This window comes from Motacilla alba, chromosome 2 (assembly GCF_015832195.1).
Source record: "Motacilla alba alba isolate MOTALB_02 chromosome 2, Motacilla_alba_V1.0_pri, whole genome shotgun sequence".
NCBI classification, from domain to species: domain Eukaryota; kingdom Metazoa; phylum Chordata; class Aves; order Passeriformes; family Motacillidae; genus Motacilla; species Motacilla alba.
The window spans coordinates 142,521,530-142,547,492 of record NC_052017.1 but is presented as its reverse complement, the minus strand read 5'-3'; the positions used below and the strand labels follow the sequence as shown (position 1 = coordinate 142,547,492).

Genomic DNA, 25,963 nt, shown 5'->3' with positions numbered 1-25,963 from the left:
ACTGAGCATCTGGGAAGGATTCCATTAGATGCTGTGCCTGAGGACCTCCCAGCAGCCTCAGATATCACCTTCTTTCTTACCAGGTGTTATTTTAAATTGTAAACCATTTTAAAGCTTTGATAAAGACAAAGCTAGAAAGTTTAAAATTTATTCTTGTTCAAATATCTTTAAATTAAGGCTTCAAGCCTCTTTTTTTTTTACTTTTTTTTTTTTTTTTTTACTTTTACTATTAATCAAAGTAAAATCTGCTTGGATCAATATTTATCTTTTCTTTTAAGTCTTAGAATTAGTTTTCTTTTTTGAGCTATTTTACTCTGCCTGCTTGCTTCTCTTGCTTCTTCAGGTAAAAGTTTTATTGGCAAAGGCCAGTTGTGGACATTGAAGTGACTAAATTTCTTTATGTTCTCTGCTAGGATTGTTAGGAGGGATTTGGGAACTGTTGCAGCAGATGCTGCTGTTCAGAAAGAACCTGATGATACATGAAATGCATGAGCACTTAAAGAGGAATCTTAAAGAGCTGCAGCTGCTGTAGAGTTAAACAGACCTTTTTGATCACTTTTAGAAGTTACTGTGCTACCAGTAGTGAAATTCAATAAATTGTTTCTTAAGACATCTCAAAGTATTGCTCTTTTTTGTATTGTTAATTTTGTAGTAAACCAAGCTGGAGAGACGGCCCTGGACACAGCAAAGAGAGTGAAAGCTGTCCAGTGTGAGGAACTGGTAAGAACTGAGCCTGGGGGCAAGGGCAAGGGGGAATGTTTGCTTCTTTAAAAATGTGATTTACTTAATCACATTTTCATTACCATTGTATCTCACATGTGGTATTGCTGCCAGCTGGCTGTGTGTTGATCTGAAGGCCCTAACCACAGGTGACTATTTCTTACCTAAAAAACAGAGCAGTAATTTTCTTTGTAACAGTTTAAGAAAAAGGTCTTTCTTCTAGTGGCAATTATTTTACTTGTTATTTTAACCAGTGTATTTGAAGACCTTAAGTACCAGAGGGTCAGATGTGTCAATAAATACATCATTCGAGGAGATTGAAGCTTCATCACCTTAAAAGTTCTTCTTAAAGGCTTTTATATCAGGACTACTACACAACCCCTGTAATACTAAAACTGTCAAGACTTTTTAGGTCAGGATCTTTGTTTGTCTTTTCCTGCTATGGCTTTTTTCAGATTATAGAACAGGACAGATAGTTCAGAGATGGTGAAAGTCTTTTTCTAAGGAGAATTGAAGCTAATTAAAATTACTCTCCTGAAAGCAGGAAGAAGCTTAAGTGTAATGTCTGGAAGTTGGTGTATCAAAAGATGTAGAACACCAGCTTCTGTGGGACTTTGTCCCTCTACTGAACATTAGCAAAGCAAAAACCTGCTGGAATTTTGAGAATGTGTGAGGGATTTTAACAGACACCACTCAAAAAGATTATTGGTGTTCAAGAAATAAAGGTGTTAAGGATTTTCTCAGGTTCTCCTCTGAAGCATTTAGCCAGGAATAAGGATTTTACATTGGACCAACCAGCTTGTTTGGTTTTGGCCCTCTGAGGTGCCACCAGCATGCATTTAGTAGGCAAATGAATTTAATTACTATCAAGGTATTAAAAAGTCCAAGTATTGTGGCAGTTTCACATTCAAGACAAAACCAGGAGAATTTACAAAACACTTGCCACTTACTTCTATTTCTTCTTTTTCCTAATTTCGATGACCTGAAGATATCTACTATTGCTCTGCAGCTGGTAATTTTAATACCTTTCCTGTGACAACTGAAAGTTCTTGTCATGAATTAATTATTGAATAATCAAAAGACCTTGTCCTTCACAAATCAAAGAAATTTTCCATGCTTCTGGTGATGCAAGTCAGCATTATGCTGTGGTTGATAAGGTGGGACTGACTTCTCAGTTAATGCCATGTCTGCTGTGTAAGTAGGTGCTGTTTCCTGTGCTTTGAGTATTCTGTCAGCTGGACCAAGCAGATCACCTGTGCAGCACACAGTTGGGATGGATTGCTTTTTTCTTTATAGTAGTCCTTTTAAAAAGTTACAACTGCCATTAATGTGGACCAACTGGCTGTGTTACAACACAAACAGTCAAGTGGATGTTATCAGTGAGCTTATCTAGCAGTTACCCGTTTAGTTATAGTGATCCAAATTCCATTAATACCTCACTGATTATTTCACTTAACTCTCATAGAGCATTTATGCATTTTCTCTTTTTTTTTTTTAACTTTTGAAGAGGAAAATATTTCTACATTTTTTTTCCAAGAGCAGAAATGAGTTAAGAGTGAAAAAGAAACATGAATGAGCACACTGTTTGCTGTGGGCAGTAAAAAAGTACAAGATAAATAACTAGGTGTTTGCATTATGATAGCTGTACTAAACTCATTTCTGTTGCATAACTGGAGTCTTAACTGTGTAATTAAATTCGGTTTCAGCTCAAGTGGGTTCATGAATACTTACATAACAGATTGGAAATACTGGTTTTATTCCAAATTTTATTTCAGGAAGGTGGTTAAAGGCACTCCTGAATCAACTACTATCAAGTAGACTACATTTTAAAGGATGTGAAGGACGAAATAATGAAAGAAGATCTAGGCATTGAAAAGGAGAATTTATCTCCTCAGAATAACCATGAACTGCTCTATTAGGTTTTCTGCTGATCATTGAGTTTTTTTTAAAGAATGTAAAATACATTATTTGGGCTGGAAAAGTCGAGGAATTTCATGCTTAAGATATATTGGCCTCATCCAGGTAGAGAGAGAAGAAAAATATCTAAATAAAGAGGAAATATATTTTCATTTGATTTGAGTACAAGGATTGTGATTTTGATAAGGTGGCCTCTGTACGTACCAAAATTTATAAACAGGTTTTGCCTTTCCTTTTTGGAAAGGAGGGCTCCAGATAAATTCTGCTTTTGTGCATATACCTTCCCTTCATGTCATCTTTTTAAATGCTTTTCAAACATGATGACTTCTGCCCATTTTGAGAAAATCTTTCCTTTTTGCCATTTAGCTGTTTTTCTGTACCTCTAACAGATGAAGGATGTTTGTGTGATCGCCCTGGAATAATTTTTATACTTCTAAATATTCCAGTTTATTTCTTGCCATTACAAAACTAGCTTAGTTAACGCCAAAAGAGCAGCAAGTATTTTAACAAGACTTTTTATTTCTTTCAGCTTTCTCAAGCCAAGGCAGGAAAGCTAAACCCACACGTGCATGTGGAGTACGAATGGAACCTTCGTCAGGAAGAGATTGATGAGAGTGACGATGACTTGGATGATAAGGTGAGTGTGAGTTACTGATACAGCCTTGCACAAAACTGTCAACATCTCTGCTCCCTGGAAATAAGTGGTAATTACAGACCCACTTCAGCCTTTCTTTTCTTAGAGATGTTTTTGGGGGAAAAAACCTAATTCTGAGGCCTGTGTTAAAGACTGCCTTAGTGCTTTTTGAGTATACTTTGTCAACCTAGTTATTATGGGCTGTTTCAGAAGACATACAGTATAATATAAATCACCAAATCTGGACTACTTTGCTTTATCCTCTTCAGAATTCTAAGCTGTTAAATTTTAGCTGGAGGAAATCCAAAGCTTACATACTTATTTTTTTCCATAAATTAATTGAAAACCTAGTTATTGAATAAATAACTCTATTTTTCACAAACCATGCTGTGCTATTTATTCCTAGGTTTTTTTTTTTAAAAAAGAAGTAGTAATGGAAAGGCAAAACTTGAGGGCACAGAATAATTGCCATCCTAGAGCATGTGAAAAATTAGCCTCAGTGTCCTACTTTAGCAAGTCAGTTAATTACTGTGTGCTCTATTTCTGCAATAAATGCGAATACACCTCTCCTATTTTATACGAGTGCCGCAGAAGGAAGTGTGGACAACTTCTCATTTTCTGTGACACTTGGGACTGAAAAATTCCGAAACCGAAGTAATTTGCATGTCCTCAAGGACAGTAGAGAACAAAATAATCATCTGTATGAGGAGCCTCTGGAGGATGAGAGATGCTGTGCTGGAGATAATAACCTGAACCAGAGCTGCAGGGAAACAGATCGTGCTCCATATGCACCCATTAACGTACAGCAGGCAAAAACTAATGTGTAAAATTTCTTCAAAGAGCAATTAGATGTGTTTAAAAAGAGCTGTATCATGGAATATATTGCTAGTTCAGGGACTAAATAAATCTGATCTGTCAAAAGTGTTTTTTCATCTTTATTAGCCATCAGTGGGGTAATGTACTTGATACTTGAGGATAATTGTCTAGTCTGAGTAATGCACTATATTCCCTGAAAATTACTCTTAAATTCTAAAACTTGCCAGGCTTTTATTGGCATTTTATTTAGTATATTATTAGTATGTGTTTCCTGCTTTAACCTTAAATCTAATTTTGTGTTCATGATGATTTGTTGATGGTGCAATCTTAATTTTCATTTAGAAGAGAGGACCTTTCAGATTGAATTGCTGAAAAAGGGAGGAATGGGGGTTTATTTGTCCAACAAAGAAAAAAAACTCATGTTCACTAAATTATGTTCTGGTATGCTATTTTCCAAACATACTAACTATAATTAGTGTTTAGACAGCTGTATCATATCTTTGTTTTTCTATTCACAGCCTAGTCCTATAAAAAAGGAAAGATCTCCAAGACCCCAAAGCTTTTGTCACTCCTCAAGCATTTCTCCCCAAGACAAACTGACTCACCCTTCATTTAGCACTCCCAGAGACAAGCAAAGACTCTCCTATGGAGCCTTTACCAACCAGATCTTTGCTTCTGCAAGCACAGACTCACCCACCTCTCCAACATCTGATGCTCCTCCTCTTCCTCCTAGAAATGCTGGCAAGGGTAAGTCTCTCTCCAAACTACACTTGCAAGCAGTGATTTTAACACTGTTGCCCTTCCTTTTACCAAGGACATTGTAATGTTTCAAGATACAGCATGTTCTTCTTATTGATGCAGTAGTGTGGTACAATTCATGTTCTAAACTTAAAAGGCCTGGGGGACACTTTGGAATAGACTCATTCATAACACTGAACATGAATGGGTGAGGAATAAACTAATACTCTGCTAAATTAAAGTCACTTAATTTTATGAGACTTACAGCTGCAGTGGATTGTGATGGTTTGACCTAGATATCTCTAATCTTCAAATTTGGAGGATATTTTTATGGAACAAAACTTTTTGCTGTATTATAATTTGTGCAGATCTACTTTTTAGGACAAAGAAACCTTTCATTCCTTTTTACATGTTTAATTTAGAAATTGATAACTTGTGTTTTTACAGTAGACTTGTTAGAGAAATCTTTAGTTGTGATGAGGGTTACAATACAGTTTAGCTCTTAAGCAGTTATGCTGCTGCTCCCTTTTGTTAGCACTACTTCATTTCTCACCTGGTAATTGACTTTGTTTAGGAAAAATCCAGAGATGCTCTCACCAATATGTGAGAGAGTAAAAGGGACAGGACAGCGTTGGCATCATGGTTCAGATGCTGTGCTTAAGCACCACTGTTCCATCAGTCTTTGTCATGTACTGGCAACTTTCAAATGAATCCCTTGGCTCTCTTTTAAACAGGTTTGTTTCCCATTATGAGACAAAGCAATTTTGCCAAGGTTTGCATTTTTCACATGAGATTTTGCAATCCATGTTTCCCTGGGGACTCAGTTGTATTCCTTGTAAGTTTACTGTGTTGACCTGATTGTTGACATTACAAGATTCTACTTTTTCCTTCCACTCTCCCATCCCTTTTACATGCTCTGTCTCACAGTCTGCTATGGATTGTTCATTGCAAACACAATGTACTGGCTTAGATGTTCCTGCATGACCTAGGATAACTTATTTTTTTGTCATAAAGTTGCAAGACTTGGAAAGTAATCATGCATCCCATTTTCTGAAGAAGGGTAATGAGGTTGTATCTGGTATCTGTACACACTGCTTAGTATGTTGTTAGCTTTCAACAGATTTTAATGAACTTTATTTCTTTGTCAGTATATAGTGGAGCTCTAATACAGACTTACCTAGAAAATTGTCTTTTTCTCCAGGAAGGGGAGTATTTATGTTCATATTTCATTCTAAGTATGTATTTTGGTTTCTGATACGTTAGGCATTTTGCTAGCTGTTCCTAAAGAAGGAATCAACACAACTCCAAAGCTACTCAGAAAGAATTGAGGCATTGAGTTTTCATGTGTTTTCATGTCTGAGATTATGGAAAGAAATCCTTATTAATATCACAATGAAATAATATTATAAAATCACAAAATGACTTTCTAATGTAACATTAAGTGCTTCATCAGAGTGGAAAATGTCAGATTCACAGGGTAAGCCAGAGGTTGAATGGAACTGCTGTTATGTTGAAGTCACTATGCTTCTCTGCTTCAAACATGCTGAAATTCTACAGTCTGTGAGTGATGCTGGAGTGGAGTTTTGGTTGATATCCACTCAACAATACTGTGAAATTAGAAAATTCTGTTGTATATATGCCTCTGTTAAAAGTTGGGGGGAAAAGTGACAAATGCATAGGACAATCCAGTGTGGAAAGGTTGCTGTAGTTGCATCATTTTCAGATGCAATTATGGTTCATTTTAAACTGTGCTGCTCCTTGTTATCTCCCCTCTTCCAGCTCTCAGATTATTTAAAAGAAAATGAAGCAGCCACTCTCCACTTCCATAAGACACTGTTGACACATCTGAATTTTGAAACAGTCAATATCTTTGTGTAGGAAAACATAAACCTGTAGAATTTTCCTCCTCTTTTGGATGAATAGTAATAGAGTATATCCCTTACATTGACGTTTACACAACCTTACTTGTCAACAAACCTTGTGTTTTTGTTTAGAAAGTTCATTTGAATATCTTGTGTTTAACATTATATGAAAACACAGTGTTATTTTTTTCACTAAGTTCCCTAAACAGCAAGAGTAACAAAAGCACAGCAAGAGGAACAAAAGCACTGAATTTGTATTTAAATTTAAGCTTACCTTCTGTCAGAAAACAATCTGATCTTTGTCCCTGTGCTGCTGTGAGGCCCTGGCAGATAGCATGGGCCCCTACTCTGATTTGGAGTCTTTGGGGAAGGGATAGTAGATGGATCTGCATTTTAGAAGGAGGCAGACAATTTTCAAGTTTCATAAATTTTCATCCTTTGGGACATGCAGATGAAACCATCTTTCCAAAACTTGTTTTATTTTTAAGAAAACCCCTTCCCTGTAGTCCTCTGTTTCATTGCCCAGTGAAGTTCTGGGTAGCAAAGTTCTGTGGTGTTCCTGAGAGGCCACAGTGGTCAGGAAGCCATCCACTGAACTTGTGTGGGGGAGAGGAGGCAAGTTTAAAGTGATTTACAAAAGGCCCATCACTCTTGCTCATGATTTTCCGGGGACATGCTGGCTAAAAATAATTTTATAGGTAAAATAGTTGGAGGAGGGGGTATGGGGAGGTTTTAAATTTCTCCACACATCATTATAACTCATGTCCAGATTTTTCATTTGATAACTTTTCAAAATATTCCTAAAAATGCTGGAACCTTCATGTATTTTTCTCCACACTGTCTCATTTGTGGATTTATCTTACTTGCTTTTATCTCTGCTATAGATTTAAGTAATCCTAACAGAATGAAAAGTACAGAAGGAGTGCAGTGGCTGCCTGAGCCACTGAGCCAACCCCTCTGTGCCTTTTTCAATAGTTTATCTAAGCTTATTTAGGGTCAGCTTACTTCTGTTCTCAGTCAAATCTTTAGCCTGTAATATTCTCAAAATCATCTTTTTTATTGCTCTTTTCAATTTATACCTGCATTATGGCTCCAGACATCTAGCGGGTCTTCTGCCGATTGTTTTACAAAAAAGCTTTAAAACAAAAGTCAATATTTAAGTAATTCCATTCCTTGCCTCAGTAGCTAAATAAAATTTTGCACAACCTTCATTGCCATTCCAGTGTGGGGGTAATGTTGCTAACAAGCTTTGGAGGAGTGTTAGGCCTTCTAATCCAGGTTTCCTTCACTTCAGCTGAAAGCTAATGTATTTTAGTGGTTCTTCCTGTTAATCCCAGATGAGCATGGAGGTCAGGGATAAATTCTGTATCATGAAGTTAATTTGGATCTTCAACACCTACAAGGCTGCATAGTTTACACTGACTCAGCTCTGACATGAGGTACCTAAACCCAAAGGCACTTCCTTTGTGGTTCCAGTCCACTGTTACTGCAGACACAGTCACATCATCTGCTCCTTCACTACATCAGACTCAGTTTCTAACCAAATTAGTTTGTTTGAATTTACTAGTAACTTCTGGAAGTCGTCTGACTGCCTTGCACACAGAATGAGGAATCTTCTTGGCTTCACTAAGTCACTTTGTGCATGTACCAACATTGCCCTTTGGCTTTAGTGGTGTTTCTGTGGCTGGTGGCCGTGTCAAGGTCCTGGAAAAGGATGGAAATTCTACAGGGCTTCACATCTGGGGTGTTACACTAAACAAACCAAGGGTATTTTACCTTATCTGATTGAAGAATATCTTCATTCTCCTTGGATTCAATTTATCCTTTCATCACACCCACTCTTCTCTGTACCTGTGCTGTTTAAATCAGATTTCTGAAACACAGCTGGCTGGTAGTGTCGGGACAGCAGTAAAATTTGCTGTTTCTACTGGAAATGCTACATCAAAGAATCTTTTGGTCCTAGTTTGTTTTTTTTTTCCCCTGATTGTATCATACTGTGGCATAGCAGGCATTACACAGTCTCTACTCATTTGCAGGTGAAGTTCTTAATTTATAGCACAAATGTATTTATTCTCATTTCCATTACCTCAGCCTTTGAGGTCATCCTGTTTCTTCTGAATGCTTGCAGGATTCTGTACTTCTCTTGCATATACTTGGAGACTTTTTTTTAATATTCTTATAAATGTGTTGCACATTGTGATTAAATAATACTACTTATTCCACTAAGACTTTCTATTTTTTAATACCATAATAGGAAGGGAAGACTAGCTAATGACTGCTGATTTCATGGGCTCTTCCATTTCTGAATCAACCCAAAAAACAAAATTCTTTAGTATAACTTTTACCTTTTCTTTTCAAACTGAACCTTTTTTTAAGTGTTAATTATCTAATGTACTTTAAATACTAATGTTGAATCAATGTATATTCTTAGCTTTCTTATTCAGAGTGATCATGATCATTTTATCTTTAATTATGCTCTTATTTTCAGTGCTGAAAGTGTATGATATTAGGTAAGACAAATTGAAAAGGCTTTTAGTAATATCTATGCAATAAGTCGCTCATGAGAAATTTAAAAATAAGGATAGCAACACTTGTTAATGAAAATACTATTTTTAATATAAGTTACTTTCCTTTGCAGTGTCCATTCTACCATTAGTAGGAATTCTGTGTTTTTCCCCTATGTCTCATTAAGTGGTAAAAAAAAAAATTACACATGTAAAGTTTTTACACTCTAAACCCACCATTTCTTGATTGAGTGGCAGCAGCTTTGCATGGTTTCACAAGTACACAAATGAATTGTTATTACACTAACTGCACAAATCCTAAAGGGCAGTGTTCTACTAATTGCACATCTTATCCAGTTATTTACCTTAGTACAATACTTTTGAGATTATTTGACCTATTTACACATGAAAGCCTGATCTTTGTAATACAAGAAAGAGATAAAACATGATAACAGTTAGTACTGTAAGCATTTGCTTCCCAGTAACTGAGGAAAAGAAAGCCCAACAGAAGCAAAAAGAAAAACTTCTGGGCCAAGTTTATTGGAGTTTTCTTTTTGGTTTTTCGCTTGTGTTAGAAAAATGTCCTTTACAAAATGTGAACTTCTGAACTATGTGAGAAATCATGATTAAGGCATTTATTGGAGAGGAAATGACTGGCTGAATTGCTGCCTGGTTAAAATCACAAAATACCTTCGATCTAGTAACTGCTCTGATTATTGCTCAAGGATACCTAGCCTAGCCTTGTATAATTAAGAATATCACCCAGGAATTGTTTTGAGCTGTTGGTTTTGCACACACATTTGTGTGTATATATGTGTGGATATCCACAGGCACATGCAGTTGCTGAGGTGAGCAGCCCTGCTCCTGGCAGAGGAGGGATTCCTTAGCCAGGGCAGTGGGAAAGCTGGAGGAGCCACAGCAGCTGTGACAGCACAGCAGCTGAGGGGACGTGGGCAGGACCAGGGGCAACAGGGCCCAGCCCAGATGTGTGTAAAAGAACTCTTGGAGAGCACCACAAACAATGCAAGTGAGCAGGGCATGGTGTGGCACTTTGGATGGGGAATTTGCATGGAATGGTATGCAGGAAGAGGTGTAACTCTGCCAGCCTGAGCAGGGAGCAATGGTATCTGCCACTGAGTTATCAGCATGCATTGAAAGAGCTTTAAACTAGATTAGAAAGGGGAAAGGGACAAAACCAGGCTTGCTCAAGGTAACCCTAGGGCAGCGCACCAGTGTTGTGTGTGCCAGTGAGGGCCTTTGGGCTCATAAGACACACGGCATGGAAATGCCTCCAAACACTCCTGTAGAAATCAGGGCTTCTCCCTCAAAAAGGTGTCAGGATCAATATCCCAACTGAAGTGCGTCTACACCCCTGCACACGGCGCGGGCAACAAACAGGAGGGGCTGGAAGCCATTGTGCAGCAGGAAAACTGCAGCTGCCATCGTTCTGGGATGACTCACACAACTGGAGTGCTGCGATGGATGGCTGTAAACCCTTCAGGAGGGACAGGCAAGGAGGGAGAGGCAGTGGGGCAGCCCTGTAGGCTGGGGACTGTTTTGAGTATCTGAGCTGGAGGACAGTGGCAGTAGGGTCGAGTGTTTGGTGGTAGGAACCAGAGAAAGGCCAACAAGCAGATGTGCTGGTGGGAATCTGTTAGAGACAACCCACCCAGGATGGAGAGGCAGGTGAGACACCCTGTAAGCAGCTGGGAGAAGTCTCACAATTGCTGGCCCTTGTTCTCATGGGGCAGGAATGTCTAGGATGTGTCTGGAGTGAATGGAAGAGAACTTTCCTACTCAGCTGGTGAGGGAGCCAGCAAGGGAAGGCTCCTGCTGGACCTACTGCTCATGGAGAGAGGACTTGAGGGTGGTGGAGGCTGTCTGGGGCACAAGGAATCAAAAATTCTTGGACAAGTAAGAGGGGGAGATCAGCAGAGCTGTCACCTTGGACCTCCAGGGGACAGACTTTGGCCTGTTTAGGAGCCTGGCTGACAAGAGTTCCCTGGGAGACAGTCTGAAAGGAATCCAGGACATTCCTCAAGAAGGGAATCCCAAAGGCACAGGAGCAGAAATGTGGTTTAGGACTTGGCAGTGTCCGACTCGATGATCTCAAAGATCTTTCTGAACCTAAGTGACTCTATGATACAGTGTATTTTATAATAATATACAGACAGTTCATACATCGTCAGGTCTTGTATTATTTTGCCAGGTGTTTCCTGGCAAATTTTTATTATTATAAAATACACTGTATCAAAACCATAAAATGATTTTGATTCAAGCACTTGCCCTATGTTTTCTTTATTCAAAGCATGATGACATTTTATACCTCTTTCTGAAATGATGTTTTGAAGTTTTCCTTTATTTTGTTTTTATTTGCACATAAGTTATTTTTGTATTTCTGCCATGTAATCATTAGTGTATGATACTTGTATTCGTATCTGTTCCTTCTGTGAGTTTAATACAGAAACAAATGCTAGGAGTCTGAAAGTATGATTTGTAATACCTTAAACACCTTTTCCCTGTCACTTTTGTATGCCACGGGAACTTCTGAAAGCTGTGAAGGTATTTTTTGCACCTCCTCAGTGGAGGTCTGGATATGTATAACTAATGTGATATCTAAAACATGCCATATAACCTAATTTAAGCGGTTTTAAAAATTCTGCTAGAGTTTAATTTTGTAGAGAAGATTTCTTCCTCTTATTGACAATTAAAAGTACTAATTTCACTTCATGTCTGACGCTGAATTTTCGCAATAAGCTCACAATAGCGTTTCAATGCCTTCCCTCCCCTTCTTTCGCTCGGAGCCGGTTTGGGGCGGTTTGTGAGCGGCGGGTGCGGTGCAGTGCGCGCCGCCGCCGCCAGGGGGCGATGGGACACTCGCGCTGCGGGCACGGGGACAGGGACAAGGGACAAGGGACCGGGACAGGGACAACGCGCTGGGACAGCCCGCCTGGCACCGCCGCTGCTTTAAGAGCTACCTCACTGTTAACAGCGGATAGTGACTATTCCTGCCCCCTTGCCACTCCTAAATACATTCGCATTGCATCACGAATCAAAACAACTTCTGATTCGTATTTCTGAGAGAAAGAATTGGTAGCTTGCAGGAGTTTAAAGACGTCATCAATCTAAATTTGGAATGAGAAAAGTTGGCTTTCTTTCAGAAACATCTCAATGCACAGTTTAAGTTATCTTGCTTAATTGAGCTCAGGGAAGAAATTAAATTGAGAAAGGGTGAGGATGCAAACTGGGGAACAATCATGAAATGCACTGGCATTTGACTTGTTGTCAGTTAATGTTTTTTTGAACTTGGAAGTAAATTGAGAGGAGCAGTTGCAAAATATATAATTTCATTTACAAAAGTAACCAATTAATTAAGCCAGGCCCAAAATCTCTGCTGGGCTTGTGGTTGAGAGATTCTCCTGCACAGCAGAAGGCCTTCCAGGATTGAATCTGGGAGAGAATAGATTGAATTATTGACTCATTAGGGGCAGTTCTATTAAATTTTTCTCTTCTGTTTATAAGAAAGAGAGAGGTCACCTGCTGAAAATATCTGACAAACAGATTGATGCTTACAGAATCATTAAAGTTACTTTTATCAGTGTTAAATGTTTCACCTAACGCATTTTAACAAATATTATTTCTTACTGATTTCAATATTTCTATAATATAAATTAATTTGGGAAGGAGTGCAGGTATTGATTATTTCCAGGCTACCTATAGAGAATATTCATAAATATTTTTGAAGAAGGCAGCTCTAGTTTTGTGTGCTTCATGGTAAGATATATGTCAAGAAACTAAATGAAGGTTTTGTCTCAAATTCTGTTCAAATAAGGTAGTTTTTGAAAAATAGGAAAGTTGGTTCTACAGTGCTAAAAAATAGACTGACAATCGACTTGAAATTTCAGGTATAAGTAGACTTTGCTTTTAAAGTTTTATGTTGATTTTCTGCATTTATCTGGACTGATGGCAAAGCTGTCTGACGTGAAAACTTACTGCAAGTGAAGACTGCGGTGAAATCTGAGTTGTCGGTTAGAATAAAACAACACAAAACCAACAAACCCACAAACTAACAAAAAGCACCCCAACAACAAACCCCCTGGGGCTGTTCTGGCCCGATGCAGAGCTGCTGCACAAAGGGTTACAAGGCATTTCTTAGGCTGTGGTGGCAGCTGACTCCAGCAGTCATCCCCTCGCTGCCGCCTGCGCCCGGCTCTGCTTCCCTGAGCCTCTTGGTAGAGACCTTTGTGAAGGTCAGTGCTGAAGCTGATCAGGAACAACTCTTGTCTTCCCACTGGGTTATTTTGTCTTTCAAGCTGTATCTGTTCCCATCTTGTGTAAAACATGCATTGTGTTGAATAATACTTGTGCCAGCATTAAATCAGAGGGAAATAAAAGTATTTAAGGGTAGAGGTGACTATATAGGCTCTTACAAGCAATGCTACCATGAAATATCTAATCTCAGTCCCAGAAAAGACTTTTCTGATGTTTATTTTATTCATGCCATGTGCAACAATTTGCATTGCTTTTGGAATGCATAGTTTGATGTATTTGATCTACAGAAAAAAAGAAAAAAGCCTTAGAGAAAATCTTCTCAAGCTAAAAATCCTATTTTGAAAGTGAAAGGAAAATTTGTAGGCATATTTTTATTTCTTTTCTCCTGCCTTCCAGTTTATTAACAAAATTTGTATGGGATGGTCTGGAGGGCAAAAAAACCTCCCCACATATTAGAGCATATAGAATGTGCTTTCATTCTGGCATAAATTAACAGCAATTTTAATCACATGTGCTAAATATTACTTAACTTTAATATTTCATTATGCTTTTTTTTTTAACAATGCCTAAAATTAGAAATCTTGGCACGATCAATCCTGTATTTTTTAAACATAAGTACACGTGTCGTTCTATTGTCAAGTTGCTTATATTCCCACAGCTGAGATGGTTAAAAATGTGGTGGATGTGTCGTTTAATCTAAACAGTGTTTTTGGCATGGCTTGTCTTTTTATTTTAGTCTTTTGCTGCACTTCGCTGTGGGTCTGACTGTGAATTTTTCAGTGCTGCTTTGACGTTTATGCACATGTATTTGTAAGAAGGTTGTTTGTTATTTTGCAGGCCCACCTTCAACCCTCCCTCTAAGCACTCAAACCTCTAGTGGCAGCTCCACTCTTTCCAAGAAGAGACCACCTCCCCCACCCCCAGGACACAAAAGAACCCTCTCTGACCCACCAAGCCCACTACCTCATGGACCCCAGAATAAGGGCCCAATTCCTTGGGGTGAGTTTTGAAATGCAAATCAAAAGGGCAGGGGAAAACCTCTATGATGGCTGATATATGATCTTTGGTTTCTTTTTACCTGGTGCTTGCTTTCCAATGGTTGCAGCTTGGTGTAACGTCAGCTCAGATAAATCAGCAGTTCCATCTCCTGTCACTGCCTCCCAGGCTGCCACAGGCTCCCAGGCTGGGAGTCTCACTTGAGAAAGCTGAAAATCCTCCTCGCTGCCCTGGGGCCCATCCAGTCCCCTCCATACCTCCCTGTCTCTGCCCTAGCTGCCCAGGCTCTGCCCTCACCCCAGCCCCTCAGCCACTGCTCTCCTCTGCCTCTGCCTCTGTCCCTCCTGCTGCTGCTGCTGCTGTGCCCAGCTCAGGAACCAGGGGTGCAGCTTTGGGGCACCCAGACCCCAAGTGTCTGTGCAGGTCTCACAGCTGCCACAGGAGCTTCTTTTCTTGGGCTCTGGGCCACGTCTCTCCCATCAAGTCTTCACACCTCGCTGGTGGGAATGTGTTGTCTTAGTATGTATTTGGCTTTTGTGATGTTGTCTGTACATACACAAAGACTGATAGGTTTGCATCCTGCTACCGGCAGAAGTTACACAGAAACAGTGCATTTTAATTTTTATTTTTACCAGGATACCTTTCTAACAGATGCTTTTTGGAAACTATTTTCCATACTGCTCAGATTCTTCCTCTTTTGAGTAAACATTGCTCTATGCAGTCAAATTCTCTTGGTAGCTATAAATCTCAGGCCCATGTAATTTTCTGTGATTTTAGTTTTGGTGGCAGGATTTCCATGAATCTGTAAATTTTTAAACTGGAATCCTGTGCTTACATAGGTGCATCATCCATACATTACTTGCATTTCAAGAGAATCCTCTCTCTATTCTAGTACAAACACATAATTACTAGCCTAAAATAAAATAAAAATTGCGAGACTAAAAGCACCGTTTTTTTCAGCAAATTGAGTTAAATTTAGTAAATCATGGAGTACTCATATGTGATTTAATCTAGGATTCAACATGAAGTATAGAGTCCAACGAAAAGCAAAGACTTTTTCTCAAGGGATAAAAATAATGGAATCTTTTCAGTTCTCTACTTCTCAGAGGTCTGGGATATGGAAAAAAATGTTTCCTATGTTGTGAAGTCCAACAGCCCTGTACTTTTTCAGAGGTAGTTCAGACATTTTGAAGAGCTTGGATTTTAAATATGTAAAAAATCCCAAATATTTAAGTCCAAAACAGCACCTAAACTACCATATATGAGAATTCTATATAATGTAGCACTGTTAGGATAAAATATATTATAGGATTAGATGCTAAGCAGGTGTCAACTTTTCCTTAAACACATTAGGCAACAGATAAAGGAAGAAGAAAATATGGGAAAGGTGCAGGTGTGCAGTTGAAGATGAAGAAGCCTGTAGCAGTAAAGCACCTTCTCAGAGCAGGGCCAGAGAAAAATATGGCTTTTCCTGTCTCTTCACTGCTTTTCAGAGCAAGCTAAATTTCTGTGGATGGAAGAAGGGCCTCTTCTCCCCATTTTTCTCAGCTGAGATCTGTACAAAAGCTTGTTTCAAAGTCCATTTAGATTTTTAAGCCAGTATGAAATTTTATATTTATAAAAGAGGGAGTTTCTTCTATCTGCCTTTGTGGTTTTTTTGCTTAAGGATATTGTCAGATGTTCACTGCTTTTCCTTTCAGAAGCTTTCTTCTGTGTTATTATATTTCTTGCTATGTGGAATTTCAGCATTTGTCTTCTAATCTGTGCATTAATTGAAGTTTCAAGCAGAGCAATCCTTAGCTTATGTCTAAGCAAATTGAGTTACTATTCAAAGATGTTCTAAAAATGTCATTTGGATTATTTTGTATTTCCATAGCAACCATGAGATATTTTTCCTTCCTTTATCCATAGGATCTACATGTTTGCTGTTTTACCTTAGTTCCTTTTTTGCACCACTTTTAAACACAAACATATTTTTAGCGAGGCACAGCATGAGCCTTTTCTGCTGTTTCATTTAGACATCAATGCGCCAAGAATGGTATTTAGAAAAATGTGTCATTCTTTTGAATGAGAAGTATTTTGTGTTCTTGGATCATTAAATGTCACTTTGCATCTATTTCAATGACAAAATTTACTAATGGTTGTTGAAGCTGGTTCTGAGATTGACGTGCTGTAAGAGGAGAGGCAAAGGGGATGAAAAGGCACTAAGCCAAGGGAGTTGGTGTCATTATACCTTGAAAATGGTGATTGCTAATGAAGAGAAGCTTTCTGCTGAAGGAGTCCAGGGTGCTTGGGTTTGGATTTTGCTGCCTTTTGACAGAATTCTGTATACCCAGGATCTTTTATTTACCGATGGCTAAAGTGAGATTATGGGAACATACAAACTTAGTCACTAAATCAGTAAAGGCTGTTCTTTGCATAGGATAAAATACCAATCCTTAGAAATTAAATGTTTTGTGAATAAAATCACATTCAAGGTGGTTTTAAAAAGATGTGCCTCACGTTGCAAAATGTAAACATCAGTGAAAAATGTATCTGATACTGGCCTGCTCTATCTTCTTCTACGCAGAGAAAATTGAAACACTATTTCAAAACAAATGCCCTACAGCAATGTCATTCAATCTTCCCTTGCCAGGAGATGAGAGCTACCAGTGAGTTGTTTTAAAATGTGTTACATGAAAGGTCATCTTGGATTATTTTGGTCCCTCCTGCTTTTTCAGCTACAAAATTATTAATAAAGAACAAATTTATAAATTATCTTTTAGATATGTTGTATAGAAGATGCATAGAGGAATACATGTTTTGCTTTAAATTGCACCCTCTGCTGATTAGATTTCAGTTATCCTAATGATTTTTTGTTGTTGTTTTTAATTGTCCTTTTTCCACCTCAGGTAATGATTTGGGCCCACCTTCAACTAAGGCTGCAAACAAGTTTGAGGGGATGTCTCAGCAGTCAAGGTAAAATCTGCATCTATGAAGGCAAAGATGAAAATTTAAATAAATATATCTAATTTGTAAATTAGAAAAGAAAAGCCTTTCATAGGAAAGAAAAACCCAGCTATGTTTCTTATTAGTTGCCTGCATGCCCTGCTAGCATACAAATACTTTGGCTGCACTGAGCCTCCTACGCTGTGCTCCTCGCTGTCCGTGCACAATCCATCCTTTGAGCGGGATGGACAGAACGCCTTGTGCCCGAATCTCTCTGCTGCTCCTACAGAAGTGCTCTCCCAGCTGGGGAATGCTGCCTCACACCACGGTCCAGCAGGACAAAAGTTTTATTTTCATGTCGCCTGGCATTTCATTTTATCTGCTTCAGCGTGAGGTGTCCTGCCTGGAGCAGCAGCGTCACTCTGGGCGCAGGCTGGCATCAACGATGGCTCTGTAAGAGAGAGTTCATCTCGGTCTTCCACTTTAGCTGTTTTCCACTCTGTCAGTCTCCTGTGCTGCCACGCAGTCTGCAGTAATACAAACTGCTTTTAGCTCATAGTTCATCAACTCTGTCAATTACAAGTGTCTTTTTCAATAGCTGGAGCAGTAAGGACAGCCATACATTGCTGTCACTTGGAGTTTGCTGCTCCTCTAGCTGCATTGTGATTGCAAAGTGCTGAGGTTCAGAGCATGGTAATTCCAGTAAGCACCTGCCTCAAGCACACAGCCTTGCATGAGCGCCAGTGTGTGGGATGGGCTGGGGCTGGGGATGGATGTGCAACCTCAGACAGGGCACAGCAGATGTGTAGGAAGAGTTCCTGGACACCCCCAGACTGTGATCTGCCTTGTCAGGACGGGGGGGACCTGTTGGTGGTAGCACAGCTGCCTTCCCACGTTAGGTGAATCCATCCAGCTGGCACTGGGCATTCAGGGGAAGAGTGGTAGTGTTCCACAGCACAGAGAGCTGGGCCCATCCTAGATTCTTGTCAGACAAGCAAAAAGTCTGACACAAAAGTGTGCTCCTTGTACTCCATGGTGTTAGAGAGAGGCTGAGGTAGGAGCTGGGCTTTGTTGATCCTTGTGGGCCCTTCCAATTCGGGATATTCTGTGATTCTGTGATTTATTGAATCAAGACTGAGCTTGGCTGTTCTTTCAATTTCATGTCGTGATGTATTTTGCTATTTAGAAAACAGCTAGAAATTAAGTGTTTCATCATGCTCGTTTTGAAATGTTGGCTGCAGAGACAAGAAATACCAGAATTAAGGCAGTTGATGCAGAAGAGTCTCTGTTCTGTTCAACATACATTGGCAGCTTTCTCACTCATTTTTCTTTTTTTCTTGTTTTTTGAATCATTATTTGGAGCTGATACTGATTTTTATGCCTTAAATCAACTTGCTTTTTTCTCCTCTTTCACATTCCTTTTCTATAAAAGTGAATTTTGATGGGAATAGCTAACATTTGTGTAATCCAGGTTGACAGAGTAAAGCATGTTGTTTTCCCACGATCATCGGTATTTCCTGGGAGCAGCAGAGACTTTGTCTCCTCCTGCAGCAGAGTGTGTGTGTGATACAATACCATAGATGTGCAGGAGGCTTCAAGGCATAGGCTCAGTCTTGGAAAGCTTCACTGACAAAAAGCATAAATTATGTTTTGTATGTTTCAGTATAATTATTTTGAGGAACAAATTTTTATTGAGGTTCAGGATCTGCCCACAGAGTTGGTCTTTCAGCTTCACCTATTTTCAGGGTACATTTTCCATGTCCCATAGTTCATGGAGTATATCTGCCCCGTAGAAGCTGTGTAGAGTTTGTATGTCTTTTTCTCTGAAAAAAAACGTAATTAATTCTAAACAATGCCTTGAGTGTTGGGATTTATCCACAGACCAGGTGATTATGCAAAAGGGGCAAAATAAATGTGGATTTCTTCTGGGATTTTTTTATTTAAGAATGTGTAAAGGGGGACCATGAGAAATAAATTACAAGAAATTTTATAACAGTTGTAAGCACTAATAATTCACATCTGTTGATTTAGCACTGGGACTGCAAAGACTGCACTTGGCCCTAGAGTTCTTCCCAAACTACCTCAGAAAGGTAAGAAATCTCTTTGTGGCTATTCTCATAATGGAATCTTTTAAATGTGGGTGAAAGTAGGTACTTGTTTTAAATATATGGATCTTTTCAGCAGAAATTTCATTTCTAAAATTCCATAAACCATGAAAGCATCGCAAAACTGAAAGGATTTTTGGAAGATGGGGAAGGCTTTTATTAAACTGAAAAAAATACACCTAGGGAGGACAAAAATAAATCATGAATTAAATGAAGCTGGAAGAGACCTCAGGAGGTCTTGTGGTCCAGTCCAGCACTTGGAGCAGGGCCAGCTTTCTGCCATGAGAGCAGGTTGCTCAAGGCCATGTCCAGTCACATTTTGAGTGTCTCCATGGATAACTTCTCTGGGCTTCTGTTTCTATCCTAGACCACTCTTGTTGGTAGTTTTGGTTTTTTTAACTGTTCTCTCCAAGTCCTATTTCTTGGTAGCTTGGAGCAAACTATCTCTGCCATGTTCTGCCAGTCAGGGTTGTGGTCAGTGCAGCTACTTGGGAAAGAATCAGGTGCTGCTACATGCTGATTTATAGATCAGTGACAAGCTGAGACCATCATCCCAGGGAGCACCTTTCTTTTAGAAATGTTCTTTCCTAGTGTCTTTAAACTCACACTGCAGGTTTGTTTGGTTTTTCGTTTTTTGAGTTGTGGCAGCAGTTGACTATAAAGTAGAATGTAGACCTACTTCAGACTATTCTGTCTGAATACAGAATCCATCAAAAATGCATTCTATTTGTATGAGTGGATGATCACAATAGAGCCTGAAGATCAGGAAATGCTGCTTGTCCCAAATTCTGAAGCCAGCTGTCTGAAATTGAGAGTGCAAATCATTTTTTAACGGAAAAAGCAAATGTTGATTTTTAACTCAGTTAAATTACAATTATTCTGACATGTTATCTTTTGAAAGAGATGACAATGATGTGCTAGGGTGGCCCTGTGAAGGAAGTCAACTCTTTCTTGATTTAAAATTATTTAGGTGAAAATTTAAGAAGGTCCAAATCAAAGTACTTTGATAAGGGTTGCTATCAGGGTTTTTCATATCATTTGCTTACATCTCAAACCTGTGTGGAAGATCAGTGTGTGTACATTTGCTGTGGGGTAAGCCAAGGGCACAGCCACATACAGGGATCAACACAGACATTTTTTTAAAACGAGACATCTGATAGTAATTATACAATTTCTTTCATGGAAACTATGCAAATGGATTTAGTTTTGGGTGTTTTGTTGGTGAGGTGGTTTTTTTAGGGTTTTTTTGGGGGGGGGGTGGGATTATTGGTTTGGTTTAGGGTTTTTTGGTTTGTTTTGGGGTAAGTAACCATAAATATATAATGGAAGTGTTATTGAAGTGGGTGATATCCAAAGGGAGTGAGGCCACTTTTTTGGCTGGTAGAATATGATACTAAAGCAGTGCTGAATACAATAGGAAGTTTTTCCTTCTAGTAAAAATGTGTTTCTTTCATCACAGGTTGTAATTTTTTTCTCTCTTGTCCCCCTTCATCTGTTTTAACATTAGGGCTATTTGATTTAGGAGGTTGTGAGTTGGAGATTTTTTGTGTGTACTAATGGTTTTGTTTTTTTTGAGGTAGATTTCAGTTGAGTTTTCTTAGGGAGCTTAGCAGTAAAATCAACAGGTGACACTGCAAAAAAGAACTATTTGAAAATCTAGTTTCAATTTCCTTCCACGAAATCTGCAAAATACACATTTTAATGTTTTCACCTTTACTAAATTGTAAATATATACAATAAATATTTTTAGTTTTAGTGTGAATATCTGTAGTACAGTATGTTCTATACACTGCATAGATAGATTATTGTGCTCACTCTCTTCTGAGAGATTTTACAGGTACTAATCCTGAGAGTCAGATGTTTTTTGTATGGAATTGAATTGTATATGTGAGTAATTGTCATTAAAAATAAATTTTGTTACAGTCATGTCAATTGGTCTATAGGTGGTTTTGCCAAGTCTTTTATTATATTTCATACCTTTTGGTTTAGGTCCAAAAAGTGATTCACTTTATTTCATTTGCTGTAAATAGTCCATGAATTGGCATCTAATAGCTGTTGGAATAAGCACTGCTGGCCTCCAGGAGGAGCAATTAAATGAGACCTCAATGAACAGGGTTATGTGAAGCTGTACCATCCTGCTTTTGTCATAGACTAGGAAGACTTATGGGCAGTTATGGGGCTCAGTGACCATGTGGTCATTGACATAATTGCAGTTCTGATATATGCCTAACTTCTCTAATATTAAAATATTAAGTTTGTGAAAAACATTGTTTTGCTTTTTTCTTTCAGTGGCATTAAGAAAAATAGAAACCAGTCATCATCTTTCAATAGATAAATCCCATCAGCACATGGAAATGTTTCAGAAGCCCTCACTGTCCATCGATATACCACAGAAGCCACAGCCTGGAGACCTGCCCCCAAAGCCTCTGCCTCTGGAATTAACTCAGAAACCTCAAGTGGGAGATTTACCCCCAAAGCCTGGAGAACTACCCCCAAAGCCTCAGCTAGGAGACTTGCCACCAAAACCACAGCTTGGAGACTTACCTCCAAAGCCACAAGTGAAGGACCTTCCTCCAAAACCTCAGCTAGGAGAGCTGTTGGCTAAAACTCAAGGTGGAGAAGCAGCACCGAAGGCTCAGCCCTCAGAGGCAAATCAGAAATCTCACTCCATAGATCTTTCTCCAAACGTACAATCCAGAGATACCGTCCAAAGGCAAGCATCTGAAGAGTCTAATGACATTACACACACCCTGCCAGAAACCCCTGTGCCACTTCCCAGGAAAATAAATCTGGTAGGTATTACTCCACTCCTTGGGAGTATCCATTCTGTGCACCCTTGAGCTATGCACTCAAGGCAACACAAAGCTGTGGGCTGGGGTGGGGAATGAGGGGCTCTTTTTGTGCCCCAAAGCAGCTTCAGCAAATGTTGGGGGTTTTTAAGGCCTCCCTGCACACTCAAACAAATACTTGCAACATAAAACAATGACCTTGGGAGCATGACAGTGTATTTAGATTTGTTGGGATTTATGTATTTATTATATCTATGCCAGTCACAACTCTGAATGAATTGATATTTTTCTCTGTAGTCTCTACTCGTGGGTCTGTGTGCCTTAGTTTGGTAGAATATTTATATATTTGACTTAGTAAGCTTTAAGAAGGGATGTTAGCACCTATTGTCAGTAGATGCAAAATTTAAAGTAAAGTCACCTGTGACAAAATAGTAAATGTCCCTGTTGTGAGTATTTAATGTTGATAATGATTGAGGTGTAGGTTCAGATGTACTGATGAAGTGGCAAAATTGACATTGCTGCATGGTGTGTAGTAGTAGATCTGGAACTTGATTCCAACCCCCAATTTATCTTGCTGTTCATCTTTCTAACCAGTGCAATTTCCAGCAGAGGATTCTTAATGCCTGTGTAGATTGAGATAACTATGAAACTCCAGAGCTCTTTTAAGATTTTCATCATGAAGGATACATGAAAAGGGAGATGGCTTTGTTTGCCAAACTGGCTATGCAAAACACAGTTGTAAAAAGGAAATAAGACTTCATCCTAGTGAAACAGTGAAAGCAGAGGGTGAGTTTCTGCCTTGTGCTTGTGTGAGGAAGAGCCCCGTGGAGCCATCATTCTGCTTGGCTTCTGGCATGGACTTGCCTGTAAGCTCCTGTCTGAACTGTGCACAACAGAGTTGTTGCTTGGGCTTCCTGAGTATTCTGGAATTTAAATATCACAGTGATCAGATCAAAAAATGTTTGTTTACTTATGTACTTTTAAATATAAGCAGGCAAATGATACTGGTCATTCTCAGCTACTTGTCACTTTATTAAAGAAGAAGAGAAAGCAAATAATGGATTACCTGTTTAGTTTGGTTACTTTTAGCTTTTTTTAAACTGTTATCCTACTGTATACAGAAAAAAATCTGAGGAAAGGTTCTTTGTTCTCTAAACTCAGCCAGTTTCATATGTGCAGTAAATTAAATAGTTCCACTGTTGTACAGAGATAGAAGCTATTCTATATCTTCCCAGTACATATATATATATATATATATATATATATATATATATATATATATATATCTCACCAGGTTTTTGCACATCTTTGCACGCACACTTGTATCTCTTCGTGTCCAGTGCAAACTTTTTTGCTGGAGTGATAATGTGCAAGAATTCCTCTGAAATGTATCTTGGCTCCATCTTCATCCTCTGGCTGGTGAAGTGCTTCCTCCCAGTGAGCAGTGGGACCCACTGTGGCCAGCAGCCACAGTACTCCTGGGCAGCTCTCTCTTGGGCTTGACTATTTAGCCACTAAACAGAAGCATAGTTTTTTTTTTCTTATTGGTAGTTTTAGAAAATTAATTGTTCAGAAATGTCATTTTAAAATTCCAATGCTGATAATTTATAAAGGTTTGAAAGGATATTTTTAGAGAAACAAAACTTGCACTGAGTGCTTCTGAAATCACACTGAGCACTTGAACATTCTTTTGTGTGTGTGGTGATTTCTATAAAAAAGACAAAATACTCATTTTTAAGGGAAAAAAAAAGTGTTGAATGTAAATAAGAGCATGGTTGGATTATTAATGATCACAGCATCTCATTATTGTTCAGTTTTAAGCATAAAATCTCTTGGTAATAAGCACTTGTTGGGTACAGGGAATCAGTTGGTGGTGGGTATTTGTTTTTAAGTCACAGATTAGATTTCCTGGAATTGTTTCCATTTCTTTACACAACAATGCCACAAACTGTTCTGGAACGTGAACAAAATATGTTCTGGAACATATGTGCTCTCTACATATCCACCCTTTTTTATATCTTCCCATGATTAAATAGACCTTGAGCTTGAATGCTGCCTTTTGCTGCTCTCTGTAAAAGGAGTAAAATGTTAAAATCTGATAGAACCAGAGTAATTACCATCACTTCTCATGTGCTTTTACAAGCTGTTTAGACAAATGGGAATTTCTTTATTCTTTTTATCGAACAAGACAATTTTTACATTGCAGAAGTTGCTTCCCTTCGTCGCTGGAGGATTGATTGGGAGGGAATGCTCTTGGCTTGTAAAGGTTCTCTGGAGTTGAAAGCTGGCACTGTCCCCAAGCACCCATTCCTATTGAATTCCAGTCCCTAGTGCTAGATGAGATTTTGTTTAAATTATATTAATATATTTTTAAGAAAAGAGGAAACATTATTTGAAGTGACTTCTCTACTACAGCAAATCTTTGTTTTAGAAAAAACCCTTGATCTCATATGATCTTCAGGTAGTTCTCTTCATTTGTCTTGGGTATGGGTTTGTCTTTTTTAGTTTTATATTGTGTTAACTGCTTTCTCCCTTAAATCCCCCTGTAATTATTATTTTTCTGTACCTTGAGTTTATTGTGAGTGCTTTTTTCAGTGTGTCTGTTCTGCTGTTGAGCTGCAGGGATTTTTTTTTTTTGCCAAAACATAGAGGTATTTCAAGTGGGTAGGCAGCAGCAAAGAGAAGACTCCCTAGGAAATTTCCTCTGTGAAGTTAGTTTTGGCTCAAATTTCTCTAAGCCTGCTGACTTTTCCCTTCATAGCCCTTCTGCTTCTCATCTCCTTCTGCTCTTCTTGGGTTTTTGCATTCTTGTTATCTGATTACTTCTGTTAAAAGAAGTAACTGTAGGTTTTGAAGAGGTGTGGGTATGAAAATACAGGAATATAAAGTAGCAAGAGTGTTTTGCTGTGAATATTGCTTACTTACTCTATTTGGAAATACATTAAGTCATCTTCCCTGCCATAAAAAACATATGTTTGGGGAGGAGTCCATGGCTGAGGCTTTTTTCATATGAATTAGCAGTATGCAGCAAAGTATGACCTAGAAAATACTTGGACTCAGAATGGTAGAGCTGTGAGAATATCTAGTGTGAATTATCATCAGAAAATAGTACTGCCATCTGACATTAAGGTAATTTTAGTAAGTAATTGCTAACATTTGCATGGAAAAATCTCTAAAAATTTATTTCCAGTCCTGTAAGCAGATTTAAAATCAAAGAATCCTGTATTTTTGCACTAGATCCAAAACCAAAACTGTAAGGAATACTGGGATTCCAATGCAGCATTTTCCTCAGTCCTTACCTCTCTTGGAACATTTAGAGGAGACTGGATTTAATTTTCTGTTCATGGTAGGTTTATTGAGGAAGTATGTATTAAAGGAGAAAGAGGGTGTTTGCAGACTAGAACAATGTAAAGACATAATTTAAACTTTCTTCACCAGAGGAAATTAGGTTACTTAAGCCCTCTTAAGGGCCACATGTGAAGCACTACACATTACGTTCCACTGGGAGTTCTGAATCTTAAGGAAAAAAACCTACACCTGTGTGGGTAACTTTTTATTTTATTTTTCTAATATCCTTGTAGAAGCAGAGTTTTTGGATTTCTATATTCCCAGTTGCAAGGAAAGTAATTGATAGTCTTTACTTGGTTGTAAAAAAAATCACAACCAAAAGGCAAAATTCATA

The 25,963-nt window shown here is 38.6% G+C and overlaps 1 protein-coding gene across 6 annotated transcripts in view; it reads left to right on the top strand.

Moving 5' to 3' along the window:
- The window catches only part of ASAP1 (ArfGAP with SH3 domain, ankyrin repeat and PH domain 1), a 145,833-nt gene that overhangs the window by 115,083 nt on the left and 4,787 nt on the right, over positions 1-25,963 (top strand). For 4 of the 6 annotated variants that reach the window (XM_038127150.1, XM_038127149.1, XM_038127151.1 and 1 more), the window contains 7 exons: positions 653-720; positions 3,167-3,274; positions 4,606-4,834; positions 14,301-14,462; positions 17,351-17,417; positions 19,419-19,477; positions 21,782-22,284. In XM_038127150.1, the coding sequence (XP_037983078.1) occupies positions 653-720; positions 3,167-3,274; positions 4,606-4,834; positions 14,301-14,462; positions 17,351-17,417; positions 19,419-19,477; positions 21,782-22,284 (1,196 nt within the window). The remainder of the gene's footprint in view (positions 1-652; positions 721-3,166; positions 3,275-4,605; positions 4,835-14,300; positions 14,463-17,350; positions 17,418-19,418; positions 19,478-21,781; positions 22,285-25,963) is intronic. The other 2 variants (XM_038127153.1, XM_038127152.1) reach the window with 1 other exon arrangement.